The following is an 18,217-nucleotide window of genomic DNA, read 5'->3' as shown; positions in this document are numbered from 1 at the left end:
AACCATTTCCTTTTGGTACAATGACTCTGTGTATTCCTTCCATCTTTTCTTGATGCATTCTGCATCATTCAATAATTTGCCCAGTGAATCTTTTAATAGCGTGTATTAAAATTTGAGTGTAGGTAGATGGATTTGTTAATGGGTTCTCAACTCTGTTCTATTGATCTATATGTCTTTCATTGTACCAGTACCAGACTGTTTTGACTACTGTGACTGTGTTTTTGAGATTTTTAATAATGCTTTGCTTACCTGGGGTATCTTTCCTTTCCATATATAGCTGGTGATTAGTTTTTTCACCTTTGTAAAGAATGATGTTGGAACCAGCATTGAGATTGCATTTTATCTATAGATTGCTTTAGGTAGTATTGACATTTTCACAATGTTAAGTCTTCCTATCCATGAGCATGATAGGTTCTTTCATTTTGTAGTTCTCTTTTGGATTCTTGTAGTAAAAGATTTTGTAATTTTCTTTGTATATATGTCTTTTGTTTAGCTGGTTACATATATTCCTAACTTTTTTATCTTTTGGGTAGTTATTATAAATGGTATTGTTTTCCTGATTTCCCTTTTTAGAGCTCTCTTTATTAGCGTTAAGAAATTAAACTGATTTTTGTATGTTGATCTAGTACTCTACCACTTTGCTAAATCTTTCAGTGAGTTCCAGTAATTTTCTTACTTAGTCTTTGGGATTTTCTGTGTTTAGGATCATATCATCTGCAAATAGACTTTTACTTCTTCTTTGACAATTTGGATGCTTTTAAATTCTCTTTCTTGTCTGGCACCTCTGGATGAGACTTCCAGCATAATATTGACTAGGAGTGTGATGAAGGGCATCCTTGTCTGGTTCCGGTTCACAAAGGGAATACTCTTAGTTTCTCTCCATTGAGAATAATGTTGACTCTTACATTTGTATATATTTCCTTAATTATGTTGAGAAATTTCCCTTCAATTCCTGTTTTGTTAAGTGTTTTTAACAGAAATTGATGTTGGATTTTGATAAGTACCTTTCCACATCAATCAATATGATCATGTGTTTCTTTTCCTTTGCTTTATTTATGTGGCGGTTTCCTTATTTTTCTAATATAGAACCATCCTTGCATACTCTTACGATGTTTTCGGATTCCATTGGTTTAAGACTTTTTTGAGAATTTTTACATCTATGTACATGATGGATATTTGTCTATAATTTTTTTTTTTTTTGATGTCTTTGCCTGGTTTTGGTAGCAGAATTATGTATGTTTGCTTCATGAAATGAATTCAGGAGTTTTCCATCCTGTTCTGTAGTTTGGAATAATTTGAGTAGAATTGGTGTCAACTCTTCTTTGGATGTTTGGTAGAACTCACTAATAAAGCCGTCTGGGCTGGGATGTTTTTTGTTTAGAGTTTAAGGACTTCTTCAGTTTCTTCTTTTGTTACAGGTCTGTTTATGTTTTCTACTTCAGTGTGTGTTAGTTTAGGTAGGTTTTGTGTTTCTAAAAATTTGTTCATTTCTTCTAGATTCTCAAATTTGTTGGAGCACAGTTCTATACATATTCTGTTATTTCTTTTTAATTTCAGTTGTTTCTGTTGTGATGTCATCCATATCATGTTTTACTTATTTTACTTGTAGCTTCTTCTTTACTTTTGTTAGATTTGGCAGTAGTTTGTTGATTTTATCAATCCTTTTAAGGAGCCAACTTCTTGCCTTATTGATTCTGTTTATCTGCTTTCTGTTTCATTTATTTCAGTTCTAATACTTATTATTTCTTTTCTTCTGGCTGTAAGGTTGTAAGCTTACTTGGCTGCTCTTTTTCTAATTGTTGGAGATGTTGAGTTAAGGAAGATGAGGCTTTCTGCTCCTATAAAGATTTCAGAAGCCTTGGAAGGCCTTTACAAGGTTGCTGTTAGTCAGAAATGACTCAAAGGTACTTAAAAACAACAGTAACAAAGGTTTTGGTATGTTGTTTTTGTTCTAACTTGATTCAAGGAATTAAAAAAAAATTTCTTCTAGATATATTTTTAAAGAGTTATATGTTAATTGTATATATTTTTTAAGGGACATATGATCCTACTTTTAAAACAATTAGGACTTTGAATAAGTGACAGGTAAAGAACTTACAAATTATGAATAAAAATTTTAAATACCATTAATTTAACATTTAAAAACTGTACTGAGGTATAATTTATATGCCATAAATATCTCATAGGTATCAGAGTACAGATGCTATAGTTTTTGACTAACAGGGAAATTAAGCCAGAAAGAAACACATTTCTGACTCTTAATTCCTTGAAATGTAAATTAAATACATAAGTTTCACAGTAAATAACTAGAAAATATAGATAAACAATGATTTCTTTAAAAAATATTTAACAGCTCTATTGAGGTATAATCTGTATGCCATAAAAGTTTCCCATTTGAGTGTATAAATCACCACAGTCCGATTTTAGACCATTTCTCGCGTTCCTGTTAACTCACATACTCCCTTTGTTTGCTGCCATCCCCAGGCAATCCTAATCTACTTTTTATCTCTGATGATTTGCCTTTTCTGGTGTATATTTTGTTGCACTAGAATTTCGTATCATGCTAAAAATTTTTACATGTTCAGTATGGGTTTAAATATTTAATTCTTTAATGTGCAGCAACTTTATGCCTTCTCAAATGGATGGATATTTTACATCTGTTTTCAGCTCTGTTAAACCGTTAAACTAAGAAGCACAATAATGATGGTGGTTGTGGTGATAAATGAAGTGGAATGTTTGATTGGTTAGGTTGCTGTGGAGTAGGCCCTCTACTCATGGTTACTACATGCACCAGAACAATAGGGCAGGGAATGCGATTCAATTGGAGACAAATAGTTTTAAGGCATCTGCGGCAGAGCAGAACCTTAAGTTGTTTCCTAAACACAGAATCTGAGGCCAGTATCTCTGTTGTTGTTTTAAATGCAGTTGGTTCTGACTCATGTTGTTTGTTAAGTGCCGTCGAGTAGGTTCTGACCTATGGTTGTGGTGGTGGTGTGCTGTGGAGTCGGTTCCAACTCATAGAGACCCTGTATAGGGTTTCTAAAACTGTAAATCTCTACGGGAGCAGAAAGCCTCATCTTTCTCCTGTAGAACAGCTGGTCGTTTCGAACTGCAGACCTTAATGTTAGCAGCCTGATTCTTAACCACTATGCTACCAGAACTCCTTAGGTTCTGACCTATAGAGGCCCTGTATAGGGTTTCCAAGGAGGAGCTGGTGGGTTTTAACTGCTACCCTTGTGGTTAGCAGTCCATGTTTATCGTACAGCATCACATCAGAACTAGCTGTATCGTGTCCATCATTTCCCACTAATTTCCTATTACTATGAAACTTTCTACAGTCTTATCAGATACTGACCTGGATAAGATCAGGTACTGGCCTGAATGAGGCTAGTATCTGATGTTGTTGTTGTTGTTAACTGCCACTGATTTAGTTCCAACTCATAGCAACCCTGTATAGGGTTCATGAGTGGTGGCTGATGAGTTTGAACTGCCAGCCTTAAGGTTAGCAGCTAGAACTACTTTTTATTCATTTATAGACAGTCTAATGGTTTACTTAAGGAGTCCTGGTGTGGCACTGCAGAATAATGCACTGGACTGCAAGGTCAGTTTGAACTGTAAGGTCGACAGTTCAAATTCACCAGCTGCTCCTCAGAAACCCTATACAGGGTCGCTATGAGTCGGAGTCGACTTGAGGGCACTTAACAACAGCAACAGCAACAACAACATCAACAATGGTTTCTGTATGGTTTTCTTGATGGTTGAAGTTTTCGTGTGGACCATTAGCCTATTTTAGTTAACTTAAGAGAACTAGCTCACTCTTTCTATTCTCCTTCCTCCCTTCTTTCTCTTTTTTCCTTTGTCACTTTGATAGGACTTTTCATTGTAAAACTTGCATAGATTCAATAAGTTCAACTTGCTCTTAATGTGGTGTGGGTTACTTAAGTCTTTAACCATAAAACATTACTAAGTTGTTTCAAGATTGCTTATAAAGCTATATCCTTCCAGTCTTAAAATTACCATGAATTAAAAATAAAAAATTTTTTCTTTATTCTGTGCCACATATCTATACTATCTGATAAAGATTGTATGCTATTTTGTTCAGAAATAATGTTGCCATTCTCTTTCTATTGATGTTGTTGTGTGCCATTGAGTCATTTCCAAGTCATAGCAACCCTGCAAAGGGTTTCCAGGGAACAGTTGGTGGGTTTGAACTGCTGATCTGATGGTTCACAGTGCCATGTGTATCCCCTAGTACCACACCAGGTCTGTCCCTATTGGGTTGTTTTTCATTTACTAGGATTGTGATGGCTCTGTCTAGATTTCTTTATACCTTGGACTCTGTTTTAATGCCCTTTTTGTAACCCAAACCATATTCAAGCCCACTGCCATCGAGTCAACTCTGTCAGTCTTTCCCCGAGCAGAAATTCTCATCTGTTACCCATGGAGCAGCTAGTGGGTTTGAACCTATGGCTAGTAGTCCACTGCTTATCCTATAGTACCACCAGGGCTTCTTTATTCTTAATACTCTACTGCTATTTTTAATTGAATGCATATGCTTTGAAAGTTAGTAACATGCATATTACCTTCTGATAGAAAATTGATCATTCAGATGTTGGAGTCTAGAGAACAGAAAAAACTTCCACCTCTAAAGAGAATACATACACTGTCAACCCAAGATTATGTTTTCAGAGTGAATTTTTAGTTTCCTTAAGCTGCCTTGTGTTATTTGGGCAGCTTTCTCTTTTTCTCTTTGTCTCAAGTGATGGCCAAATATTTGTTGGGTTGTTTCCATAGTGTTTAGTGTAATTACCATGATTTGAAAACACATAATTTGATGTCAAATTATAAATTCACAAAATTTTCCACATGTGACAAGTCTACAGAAATAATCTAGTTTGGTAGCTCATAGTCGAAGGGTGAGCTGAAGTTATATGACTTGTCATATTCTTATTAGAATTCAGTTTTACATTTTCACTAATAAGAATATGTGAAGCTTTTCTAGAGCCCCCCTCATTACTTTTGTGTATAGCTTTCAATAACCTGGAGTGCAGTAAGTGAGCAGTTCTTTTATGAAGTGCATAGAAATTTAATTTTAGGCACAATATGCAGATATGGTGCATAGTAATGAGTCCTATAATATTCTATTTACAAAATCATTTTAATTACAAGTTTTGGACTTAATGCATATTCTAAGGACCAACTCACAACCAGTGTTACTGAGTCACTTTTAAACCTTGCATGACCCTTGAGACATATAATGCAGCCTCATGGGTTTCTTGGGAAAGTTTTATCCCACTTGTAGTATGTGCTGCTGCCACCTGGAATGATCTGAATAGGCTTCACCCCACTAATCCTACTACCAGAGTCCTCTTGGGACATATGTGCCCCGTGTAATGGTAAGAAAACCCCTATTACCTTAAAATAATTTTCCCTTGGTTTCAGCATGCCTTCCCTTACTGAAAACACATGGCATCAACAAAAAGAAACCAAAGCATAATGAAGTGAGTTCTGCTCGAGACGGAAGGATGGTTGAGGTCATACTCTTCGGTTCCTCCAGTCTCTCTTTAACCATTCAACCCAGATTTTTTTTTTTTTTTTTTTTTAATAATTTAGAGTTTTTTATACTTCTATCAGGAGAAAAATTTTGATGGGCCTCTTATTCATAGAATTCACTTTAGCATAACAAATTTTCTTTGTTGAGTTCACGGGGGAAAAAAGCAGTCTTCTGGCACTTAGGCTTACGGTTAGGAGCTTGGAGTCCTCTGAAGCTTTCGGCATTTCAGTGTAAATTAGAAGTACAGATTCTGAGTAAGGACTGTACACCCTGGAACCAGCCGGCTATTTGCAGAGTGCAAAGAAGGAAGATGACCTCAGACCATAGGATGGCTTCCAAGCTAGCTGAGTAAAGACAAACCTGAAAGCTTCAGCAGATGGGCTGTATGGTTAGCACTGGACTGCTAACCACAAAGTCAGTAGTTCAAACCCACCAGTCAGTCACTTTGGGAGAAAGATGATGAGACTTTCTACTCTCATAAAAATGTACAGCCTCAAAAACCCTATATAGGGTCTATAGGAGTTGGAACTGACTCTAGGGCACTTAACAGCAGTAACATCAAGTAAATAACTAATAAAGCTGAATTCCAATAATCTCTGTAAAATTTATTGACCTTTCATTGTCTGTAACCATCTGCCACCATTCAGTTAACACCATCCTCTTTCTATCCCCTGTCACTCTGACCCTTGGTTTGTCCTTACAAGATTGAAACATTCAGAGACTCCAAATGATGGCTCATACATTACAGTCCCTACAAATGCCTAAGAAAATGGCAATAAGATTTGATTCTTCTCCCCAAACCAAACTAATGGTGCAACTTTTCTCCTAAATAATTTATGAATTATCCAATTTATTGACCTCTAAAGTAGTCCGTTAAGGTTAGCAGTTTGAAACTACCACTTGTTCCACGGGAGAAAGATGAGGCTTTCTGCTCCCGTAAAGATTTACAGCCTCAGAAACGCTATACATGGTTGCTATGGGTTGGAATTGACTCAACAGAACTTAACAACAACAGTAAAAGTGGTGCTATAAGATAAGCACTTGACCTCGTGGTCATTTGAACCACAAGGTTGGCAGTTCAAGCTCACCAGCCACTTCTAGAAAACCCTATACAGAGCCGCTGTGAACCCAGTTTTGCCACTTTATAGTTTGGTTGTTGTTGTCAAGTGCTGTCGAGTCAGTTCCAATGCAAACCAACCTTGCAGTCCAGCTCATTAACCCACAGTGTCATACCTTGAGCAAAATTCAAACCTTTCTGGTCATCATTCGTTTGCTTTTATGAAAAATGGGAATGATAATAGTATCTCAGAGGGTTTCTGTGAGAAAACTCATATACAGTACTACTTTTGACACCTACGGTACAGGGTCGCTATGGGTCAGAACTGATTCAACGGCACTTAACAACAAATGAACTCTATTAACATTTGATTCTCTTGTTGATGATGATAAAGCCTTCATAAAACCCCATCTTTTTCCTGCCATCAAACACTGAATTTGGGACTAAGTGAAATAATGCATGTGGAAGTGCCTAGCGCTTATATGTTTATTAAAGGCTATGTTCCATTTTGTTCTCACCATCTCTTGATGGCACCTTTATAAGAGTATGCCAAAAAGTACTGTTACTAGAGTTTCATTTTATACATTCACATATTTATTCCAAACAAAATGTGTTCAAATATATCTAATATAGCTCTGCAATTAGTGATGGCTACAGATCTCTCAGTAATGTACTTGTCTTAGCCTCTTTAGGGAAATTTCAAATGAAGGGTCCAGTAGTAATGGTGGCTTCTGAGGGGATCTGTTGGGACATTTCAGTTTAACGCAGACTGGTCAGCTCAGGAGGTGACTTTTTTTTGACGTTCCAAAGGGATAATGTTGGTAATTTTTTTGAAGGACAAAAGAAAATCATGGGGCTTATTACGAAGATGTTTTGAGAAATCTACAATCTTCACTGGTGAGAAAAAAGCCAGGAAAATTGTGCCAAGGATTTTTTCCCTATCACAGTGCACCTGCCCATTTCTCCAGGGCAGCAAAGGCTGTCCTTTAAGAATTTAGTTGGGAAACCTTACCCTATTCACAATACAACAGTGATTTTGCCCCTTCAGGCTTCTTTTTGTTCCCCCAAATCAAAGATCATTGAAAACTTCCATTTTGAGGCATATGAATCCAGAATTCTTTGGGGAAGGGCTTGAGTGATGGAAACACAACCTTCAGAAATGGATAAACCTAGATGGAGGACATGCCAAGAGACAATAGTTTCAAAATTTTGATTTTTTTTTTGTTTAATAAAGATTTTTATGAATTTGTGATGTCCTGGTACAGTGCTGTAGGATAAGCACTGGACTGCTAACTGTAACGCTGATGGTTCAGACCTACTTGCTGCTCCTCAGAAATCCTATGCAGGGTCTCTATGAGTCAGAACTTTCTGGAAGCCATTTAACAATGACCGCAAAAACAACATGGATTTGTAGCGATGTTTTTTGACTTACCCTTATATTGTCCAATATAGATTCTTCCTAATTTAAAGTTCAATGTTATTAAAAGGGAGAGCCCTGGTGGCTCAGTGGGCTAACTGAAATGCCAGTGATTAGAACCCATTAGATGTTCTGAGGGAGAAAGACTGGGCATCCTGCTTGCATAAAGCAGCCTTGAGCACTTGAGTACTCTACTCTGTCCTTTAGGGTTGCTAGGAGTTGGCATCATCTCAACAGCAGTGAGTTTTATGATTTTAAAGGAATAGGCAAAGTAGGTAACTTTTTTCTTTTTTTAAGCATATAGCTTGACTATAGTAAAAAATAAAATAAAACATTGGAGTGGACAAGCTATTACAGTAAAAATGGTTGACTCTATTAGCTGGAAGGAAACTAAAGAGTCTAAAATCTAAGAAAATTGGGTCCAAATAGATCAGCATGGTCTCAAGAGCTAATTGAACCTAAAGAAATAGTTCATCAAGTGGGTGTTATCTTTGAGATAATTTTATTAATCTACCACAAGGTCAGCAGTTCAAACCCCTAGCAGCTCCATGGGAGAAACATGAAGCTGTCTGTTCTTGATATGAGTTAGAATGAACTCTATGGTACTTAACAACAGCAACAACAATGATAAACAATATCACATCCTAGTCATCAGAGAAAGCACACACACACACACACACAAATACAGATACAAAGTTAACCCTTTCATGACCCCTGACACATAAGGAGTTTCAAAAAGCTCATGGAAAAATAGAATTGATAAATAACAGAATTTCTCCACACACTTTGGAAGGCCAATCTAAATTTTTTTATTCTGGAGTGTACTGGGAAGCTGCTATCCCACTCTTAGTGTGTGCTGTCATATCGTGGGGGCATGCAGAACCACATTAATCTGAAAAAATGGACCTCATCCCACCAAACCTGAGATCCAGAGGTCCATTGGTACATATGTGTCCCTCAAATTGTGTAAAAATCCCTATCACTTCAAAAAAAGTGTTTTCCGTATCATTTGAAATGCCTTCCATTACCAAAAACTCATGGTTCCAATGTAAATATTAAAAGCAGAAAAATATTTAGTTTTCAAAGATTAGGAAAGCATCCTGTAAAAATAAAAACTGAAAATTAATGGTTGATGCATCTTAGTCTATTTATATTTCCTGTATAGTGTTGTTGTTAGGCACCATCGAGTCGGTACCCACTCATAGCAGCCCTATGCATAAGAGAATGAAGAGCTGTCTGGTTCTGGGCCAACCTCATAATCATTGCTAAGCCTGAGCCCATTGCTTCTGCCATTCTGCCAATACATCTCGTTGGGGGTCCTCCTTTTTTTCTTAGACCCTCCATTTTACCTTGGTCTCCCTGATAATTAATCCTTGGTCTCCCTGATAATTAATCTGAAGTACAAGAGATGAAGTCTGATCATCCTGGCTTCCCAGGAGCATTCTGGCTGTACTTCTTCCAACACAGATCTGTTTATTGTTTTGGCAGTCCACGGTATTTTCAAAATTCTCCTCCAACACCGTAACTCAAATGCATAAATTTTTCTACTGTCTTCCTTAATCACTGTCCAACTTTTGCATGCTTATGAGGTTATTGAAATTACCTGGCTTGGGTCAGGCACACTTTAGTACTCAAACTGACATCTTTGCTCTGAAACACTTTAAAGAGGGTTTGTGCAGGAGATTTGCCTAGTGCAATATGTCGTTTGATTTCTTGACTACTGTTTCTATGAGTGTTGATGGTTGATCCAAGCAAAAGGAAGTCTTTGATGATTTCAATCTTTTCACTGTTTATATGAATGATGTTTATTAGTCCAGTGGTGTGGAATTTTGTTTTTTTGATATTGAAATGCAACCCATACTGAAGGCTGTGCTCTTTGATCTTCATCAGTAAATGTTTTAAGTCCTCTTTGTTTTCAGGAAGCCAGGTTGTATCATCTGCATATCAGAGGTTGTTAATGAGTCTTCCTCCAATCCTGATGCCATGTTTGTCATCATATATGTTTGTCATCATATAATCCTATTTCTCAGATTATTTGCTCAGCATACAGATTGAATAAGTATGGCGAAAAAAATACAACCCCAGTGCACACCTTTCATAATTGGAAACCATTCAGTTTTCCCTTGTTCTGTTTGAACAACTTCCTCTGCTGTACAGTGGTAGCACATAACAAATATTTTTTGCCCATCATGTGTAATTGAGGATACTTTTAGAAAGAAGAAATAAGGGAAAATACTGCATGTTTTTTTTAATTGTAGCTTCTCTTGTTTTTGTACTGTTAAGCTCAAAGTGAGCAGTGAAACACACTGGCATCAAGTGAAGACAGCAGCTACAAACAGACTTTGTTACAGGGAGTGCTATCTCATCTTTGCCCTCACGAGAGGGGTCTTGCTTAAGAATAGTCAGCAAGGCAGGGTTTCCATACAGACAAGTGTTTGTTATAGGAAAGTGTCTTGTAAGCTGAGATAGGGAGGCCTTAACACAATGCTTAACCCCCATTTCCCTAAATGACTTGGTTGTGAAGTGCCATCGAGTCGGTTCTGACCCATAGCGACCCTGAACAGGGTTTCCAAGGAGCAGCTGGTGAGCTTGAACTGCCAACCTTGCAGTTCAAATGGCTTTGCAGTCTGGTGCATTAACCCACAGAACCACACCAGGACTCCTTAAATTACTTTTGTTGTTGTTGTTTTACCAGGGTTTAAAAGGTTTGGAGTAGAGAAAAGGTATCATGGGTATTCATAGGAATAGCTGGGACTTTCCAGGAAATGCCTCATTTAGGAGGGGTCATATGCTAACTTGGTGTGTCTGGCCCATTTCTTCAATATGGATTTCAGTGCAAAGGCCTTTGGTAGAAGCAGACAGAACTTATTCTGGGATGTTGAGCATACTTGGTTCTTTGGGACTCTAAATTCAGCTTTCTCATAGAGCTAGCATGCTCCTTTGTCCCAGTAGATGATTTGGCCCTTAAAGTTATGCTTAGGGTACAAGGTAAACCAGTCAGACCTTTAAAATATCTCACAAGGAAGTAAAAATACAGAGCTTTTATGGGGGGAAGTAAAAATACAGAGCTTAATGTCAAGTTCCATAGACTATCGTCCAGTGCGTTACCCTACAGTGCTACACCAATACTTTAATTCAAGAGTTACGGTGTTACTATTAAGTGCTGAGGAGTCAGTTCCAACCCATAGCGACCCTGTATAGGGTTTCCAAGGAGCAGTTGGTGAGCTTGAACCACCGACCTTGCAGTTCAAAACACTTTGCATTCTGACACATTAGCCCACAGCACCACACCAGGACTCCAGAGAACACTAAATAATGGAAGCAGGAGGGGTGATTACTCTTTTGTATATACTGGTGTGGTGGTTTGGGTGGTGTTGGTTCCAACTCATAGCGACCCTGTATAGGGTTTCCAAGGCTGTAAATCTTTATGGGAGCAGGGAGCCTCATATTTCTCCTGCAGAACCGCTGGTAGTTTCAAACTAGCTGACCTTGAGGTTAGCAGCCCAACTCGTAACCACTTCGCCATCAGAGTTCCTTAGACTGATGTGAGAGGAGACTAATTAGGAAACATTTGAGCACAGATCTGAGGAGATCTGTGAGAGACTGCAACTGAAAATGGACTGAGGCAGGAACTTGTTTGATAGGATCAAGGAAAAATAAAGTGACCAGTGTAACTCAAGCAGATGGGAAAGATCAATCCGAGTGGTAACAAGAGTCTACATGATGTTAGACCTTTGCAATGACTTTACCATGAGAGAAATGAGAAACTAGTAAAGGGTTCTAAAACCAATACCATGATAAGAATTTGATTAAAAAGCAATATTTGATCTATTCTGCTGGTACGGTATTTAGGATCAGCACTGGGCTGCGAACAACAAGATTGGCAGTTTAAGCCCACCACTGCTTTTAGGAAACCCTATACAGGGTCTCTATGAGTCTGAACTAACTCGACGACACTGAACAATAACAATAATCTAGAAGATATTGTTGAATGGGGCAAAGATGTAAGCAGAGTAGCCATCCATGGTTTTCCATCTGGTGCCATATTCTCATTTAAGATCACAGTAACTTTCTGTGTGGTATTATCTTCATCAAACACTGGGAATCAAGGAATGAAGTTACTGGCCCCAAAAACTCACAGAGGCTAGGTGGACATAGGGTTTAAGCCTAGAATCTTTGAAACTAAAGACCAAGTTCTTAACGCCTATCTTGTGCACAGTTAAAATTGGACGCTATCCTCTCAAAGAGCGTAATTTTAACATCAGTTGTATGAACTACTTGAAAGTCCTCAGTAATTTGACTGGGTTACACTTGAAAGAAGAAATATAATTTTTTGTTTCTTCTCTGTCATAGCTCTTTTCTTTATGCTATCTTTCCTATCTGTTCAGATTTCTTTTAGAAGTGAGTTTTCAAATTTAGTGTTTTATTATTAACTACAACTGAATTCATTTGTATTACACTAATCTGTCATCTTAAAGAGTTTCACAGACAAAATAAAGGGTCTTCAGCTGTTGAAGGCATTTTAAACACCTGTTTTCCCCTCCAGCCTTTCATACAAATTCACAAATGCTGGCAGCAAACCATAGTCCATTTATTTGAAGTGTCCTCATGTTCCCTCCTAAGGAACTTGCCAAGTTATTGTCCTTTCAGGTTGAATTCAATCTACATATATTGAAAAGGAAGTAAGCAATTAACAACTAAAGAGACATCAACTATACATTAGCTGGAAAGCAGAAATTCTTGTCATGTTATTTCTCCAATGCTTTCTTTAGTTCTGAATGATGTCAACTGTTTGCTACTGATTTTCTGTTTTAGGGTTCTGATTTTCAATAGCACCAAGTGCTATTATAGATCAGTTCTATTAGCTTTCTTCCTTTCTTTACAATTCACCTTGTTTAAATTCCTTGGAAGGAAGTGAAACCAGAACAGCTGCTGGTCTAAGGAATGGCATGTAGCCCATTCCATGGTCCCTAGCTCACTCCAGAGCCATTGGGCAGCATGTGGGTCCAAACAGAGGCATGGATTCATTGTCAACTTTCTTATTGGAAGCATTGTCAACTTCTTACTGGACTCCTCCTTTTTTAAAGACTCTTCCACTCTACTTTACCAAGCATCATGTCCTTTTCTAGGAACTGGTCCCTCCTGACAGTCTGTCCGAAGTCTTGTGTTCCTTGCTTTCAAGGAGCATTCTGACTATATTTTTTCCAAGACAGATTTGTTTGTTCTAATGGCAGTCCATGGTACTTCCAATATTCTTCTCCAATACCATAATTCAAATGTATCAATTATTCACTGGTTTTCCTTATTCATTGCCCTGCTTTCACATGAACATGAGGAGACTGAAACTACCATGACATGGGTCACACACACCTTAGTTCTCAAAGTGACGTCTCTGGTCTTTAACACTGGAAGGAGGATTTTTCCAGCAACACTTTGATTTCTTGATTGCTGCATCTATGAACATTGGTTATGGATCTGAGTAAAATGAACTTTTTGACAACTTCAATCTTTTCTACATTTACCATGATTTTCTTTTATTGGTCTTAACTGTGAGGAGTTTTGTTTTAGTTTCATTGAGTTGTAATCCATACTGAAGGCTGTAGTCTTTGATCTTCATTCACAGTCCTCTTTGCTTTCAGCAAGCAAGCTGTGTCATGTGCATATATTTGTTAATCAGTTAATGAGTTTTTAATGAATCTTCCTGGAATCCAATTCTTCTTCATATAATACAGCTTCTCAGATTATTTGCTCAGCATGTTGACTGAACAAGTATGGTGAAAGAATGCAATCCTGGTCCATATTTTTTCTGATTTTTAAATCATGCAGTAGTTTCTTACTCTGCTTGACTGCCTCTTGGTCTACATGATGTTCCTCTTGAGTACATTGAAGTGTTTTGGAATACTCATTCTTGGAACTGTTATCTATAGTTTGTTATGTTCCACATAGTCTAATGCCTTTGAATAGTTAATAAAGTACAAGTAAGCATCTTTCTGGAATTCTCTGCTTTCAGCCAACTTCCATCTGATATCAACAGTGTTGTCCCTCATTCCATGTCCTTTGCTGAATCCACCTTGAATTTCTGGAAACTCACTGTGGATATGCTGCTGTAAAATTGTCAGCCAAATTTGACTTGTGTGTGATGCTAATTATATTGTTAGATGATTTCCATCTTCTGTTGGCTTACATTTCTTTGGAATGGCACAAATATGGATCTTTCCCAGTCAGATGATCAAATAGCTGTCTTCCAAATTTATTGGCATAGACTAGTGAGTGCTTCCAGTAGTGGATCAGTTTGTTGAAAAATTTCAGTTGTCATTTCGTCAATACCTGGAACTGTGTTTCTTCACTAATGCTTTCAGTGCAGCTTGAACTTCTTCCTTCAGTGCCACTGGTTCTTGATCATATGCTATCTCCTGAAATGATTTAGCGTCAACAGTTTCTTTTTGGTCTAGTGATTCAGTGTGTTTCTTCCAAGTTCTTTGGATGCTTCCTGCATTAGTCAATATTTTGCACATAGATCCTTCAATATTGTGTCAAAGCTTGACTTTTATCCTTCAGTTCTTTCAGTTTGAATAATGCTAAACATGAAATTCCCTTTTGGTTTTCTAACTCCAGGGCTTTGTACATTTCATTATAATAGAACAAAAAGACCCGAGTGATCTTACCTTTATCACACTCATCTGAAGAAAAATTGTACAAGAAATTAGCTTCTACCTTTTTGATTAAAGGAAAAAAAAATATATAGAATACACTCAAACACATTGTATAAAATGAAGTTAAATAATTCGAGGCAAATCAAGTCTACTTTCACTTTTCTTATCCAAATGAACACAAACTAATTCATAATGCAGTTAATTGAAATTTATCTTATACATTGGAGAGAGACTGAACTACAGTTGTGGAGTCCATATCTCAAACCCAGCTCTAGCAAGGATTTATTGTGTGACTTAAGTGATGGTTGGGTGTCATTTAAATGCTCCAGGGTGGTGGTGGTGGTGTGCTGTGGAATCGGTTCCAACTTACAGTGTCCCTGTATGGGGTTTCCAAGGCTATAAATCTTTACAAGAGCAGAAAGCTTCATCTTTCTCTTGCAAGGCAGTTAGTAAATGCAAACTGCTGACATTGCGGTTAGCGACCCTATTTGTAACCCACTACATTGCCAGAGGAAGGAGTCCTGGTGTGGCACTGTGGGTTAATGCGTCAGACTGCAAAGCCATTTGAACTGCAAGGTTGGCAGTTCAAGCTCACCTTTGAAACCCTTATAGGGTCACTATGGGTAGTAATCGACTCGATGACACTTTACAACAACAACAACATTGCCAGAGGAGTCCTGGTGTGGTGTTGTGGTTTAATGTACTGGATTATAAAGTCGGTTTGAACTGCAACGTTGGTGGTTCAAGCTCACCAGCTGCTTCTTGGAAACGCTCTACAGGGTTGTTATGGATCAGAACTGACTCGATGGCACTCCCAGAGCTCCATACCCCTGTTAAATTGGGAAGAAGAATATGCTCTGTTATAGTAACTCTACTAGCATTTTCTCACTTACTCATTTCTGCCTGTCTTTAAGGTCCAGTTGAAAAGTGAAGAATCTAAAACATTTGCTATGAAGATTCTCAAGAAACGCCACATTGTGGATACGAGACAGCAAGAGCACATCCGCTCAGAGAAGCAGATCATGCAGGGCGCTCATTCCGACTTCATTGTCAGGTGGAGATTCTTCCCCTGGGACTCGAGGCGCCGCCTAACCCTGAGTGACATGTCAGGCACACACCGCACAGTCCCGAGCCGCACACTTCAGTCACATACACAAAATGGGTTTTTTTCTTATATGGTTTTCTTTGATTAAAACAAAGAAACAACTAACGCTTTCATTCTATTCATTCATATTTTTTAAAAAAAAGAGAATCATGTTCTACAAAAATAAGGTGTTTTTCCTCAAAGGAATTGTGAAAATAGCAAGCATTCCATTCTTACCCTTTCTGTTACTCCAAATTGCATGTGGACCTTTGTCACTTAAAAAAAAACAAAATATCAAACCAGATTATTTAACCTTTAGTGATCTGAAGACATTTTGAGAGCAAAGAGAAATGGGGAAGATTTTTGTTTTGTTTTTTAAAGTGTACAGGAGAAGCTTTTCTAACTACTTTGCTGGTGGTATTTGCTAAAAATGGAGTCCTAGTGTGGTGCTTTAGGAAAAGCCCTGGACTACAAGGTTGGAAGTTCCAACTGAATCTGGAATTCGTTGGAAGTTCAAATTCATCAGACGCGTCTCAGAAACCCTATACAAAGTCACCATGAGTTGGCACCGACTCAGGGACACTTAATAACAACAACAACAACTTGCTGAGAATAGGCTGAACTTATGTGAACAGCACCCAGATTTCATATATGCTTGTATTTGATTAAGTATAATCTATTTTATATCCTGTACATTTGTCTATTTTTATTGCTCAAGAATATAGACTTTAACAGTAGCCAAATTGAAATAGGAGGAATCCCAACAAGCACTCTGTCCATAAGTTTTGGCTGAATCCATTCAAGGGAGAGACAAAAACCTATGGTGGGAAATAGTTAGGCTCCTTCACCTTGTCTGTAGAATTAGATTGTCCTCTTTGTGACACAATTTCTACTTGGTGAATCAAGAATAAGATTGTAGACTAAACATTTATATGCTTCCAAATACAATAATGTTTATAACCTTTATTTTCTTGCTTGTGACTTACAGACTATATAGAACATTCAAGGACAGCAAATATTTGTACATGTTGATGGAAGCTTGCCTAGGTGGAGAACTCTGGACCATTCTCAGGGATAGGTAGGATATTTAAGAAATTTCTGTCATATGCCTGAAAGTGTTGTTGGCTGTGATGCTCTGTCTGAAGACTCAGATATTACAAAGTATAAAATTTCACACAAACATTTAAATATACTTTGGTGCTGTAAGATAAGCACTGGATTGCTAACCTCAAGGTTCGTGGTTCAAACCCACCAGCCGCTCCATGGAAACCCTATACAAGGTCTCTGTGAGTCAGAACTGACTCAGTGTCACTTAACAACAACATACTTGTGTTTTAAAATATCAAGTAAACATGGGGTACAACCCACTCTACACATATGACTGAGTCATAGATATAAAACATGTTGTTAAGTGCCGTCGAGTCGGGACTGACTCATAGCTACCCTATATGGTGTGTCCAAGGAGTGGCTGGTGAGTTTGAACTGCTGATCTTTTGGTTCAAACTGATCTTGCAGTCCAGTGCTTAATGAGACAAAGTTAGTCTTCAGTAAAAATGATACCTGTCAAAGTATATATACAGACCTTAGTCTAGAATGGATGTTGGAGTCAGATAAGTATCTGGAATTCAGTTCATTGCTGCGACATGCAGAGAATTATAATTACTTTTGGTTTAAAGTGATAATCTAGATTAACTATCACTTTAATTGTTATGCTTCTTACTCATAGATGGGAAGTCTTCCCTTTCCTAACACTGACAACTTTTTCCAATGTAACTTTTTTCCTCAACCATTACACTGTCCCTTTAGCTTTAAAATAATCAAAAGTTTCCAGCCATCCATTTCAGCCTTTAAATAGTCCTAGGAAAAATTAACCCACTGGTAAACAGTATTTTATGTCAGTAGTCTGATTTTCTGTTCAAGGTCAGTAAATGTGGTGATTTACCTCATTTTTCTCTTCAAGGTCAGTAAATTTGGTCAAGGTAGTGAGTTTTTGGTGTTTTTTTTTTTTTTAATTGAAAATTCGTTGTCTTAATTTTCCATCTCAGATGTGTGTAGGTAGAAAACTTATCATTAAAAAAATTGTATTCTATAAAATGTCGCAGACCATAAACAACCTGAAGAGTATACATTTCTAAAATAAAACAAACAAAAACACAGCACAGTTTTATTTTTTTATATGTAATAATCCTTCAGGTGTCATTTGTGTTAATTTCAACATTCATCTGTAGATCTTTCCCTTTTCTTTATTTGTGCCAACCTGCCTCTCAGACTTTTCTTCATTGGATAACACCTTCCTGAAGTTTAGCTATAAATAATCTTGACTCTCCTAGAGAGCCATGTTATTTCTGACAATGTGTTATTTTGTAGCTGTCCAGGAATGGAACAAGTGGCTGTTGGTATGCTATTTGTTTGTATTCTAATTCCTGATTATATTCTGGATTCCTGGTGTGGC

The 18,217-nt window shown here is 37.5% G+C and overlaps 1 protein-coding gene across 2 annotated transcripts in view; it reads left to right on the top strand.

The window, feature by feature from the left end:
* The window catches only part of PRKG1 (protein kinase, cGMP-dependent, type I), a 1,720,113-nt gene that overhangs the window by 1,678,295 nt on the left and 23,601 nt on the right, over positions 1 to 18,217 (top strand). For both annotated transcript variants that reach the window (XM_006831109.1, XM_006831110.1), the window contains exons 11-12: positions 15,596 to 15,735; positions 16,754 to 16,843. In XM_006831109.1, coding sequence (XP_006831172.1) covers positions 15,596 to 15,735; positions 16,754 to 16,843 — 230 coding nt within the window. The remainder of the gene's footprint in view (positions 1 to 15,595; positions 15,736 to 16,753; positions 16,844 to 18,217) is intronic.

Source organism: Chrysochloris asiatica, unplaced genomic scaffold (genome assembly GCF_000296735.1).
Source record: "Chrysochloris asiatica unplaced genomic scaffold, ChrAsi1.0 scaffold00003, whole genome shotgun sequence".
Lineage (NCBI taxonomy): Eukaryota > Metazoa > Chordata > Mammalia > Afrosoricida > Chrysochloridae > Chrysochloris > Chrysochloris asiatica.
The sequence above is the reverse complement of the archived record's forward strand: the minus strand, read 5'-3'. Positions and strand labels throughout refer to the sequence as shown.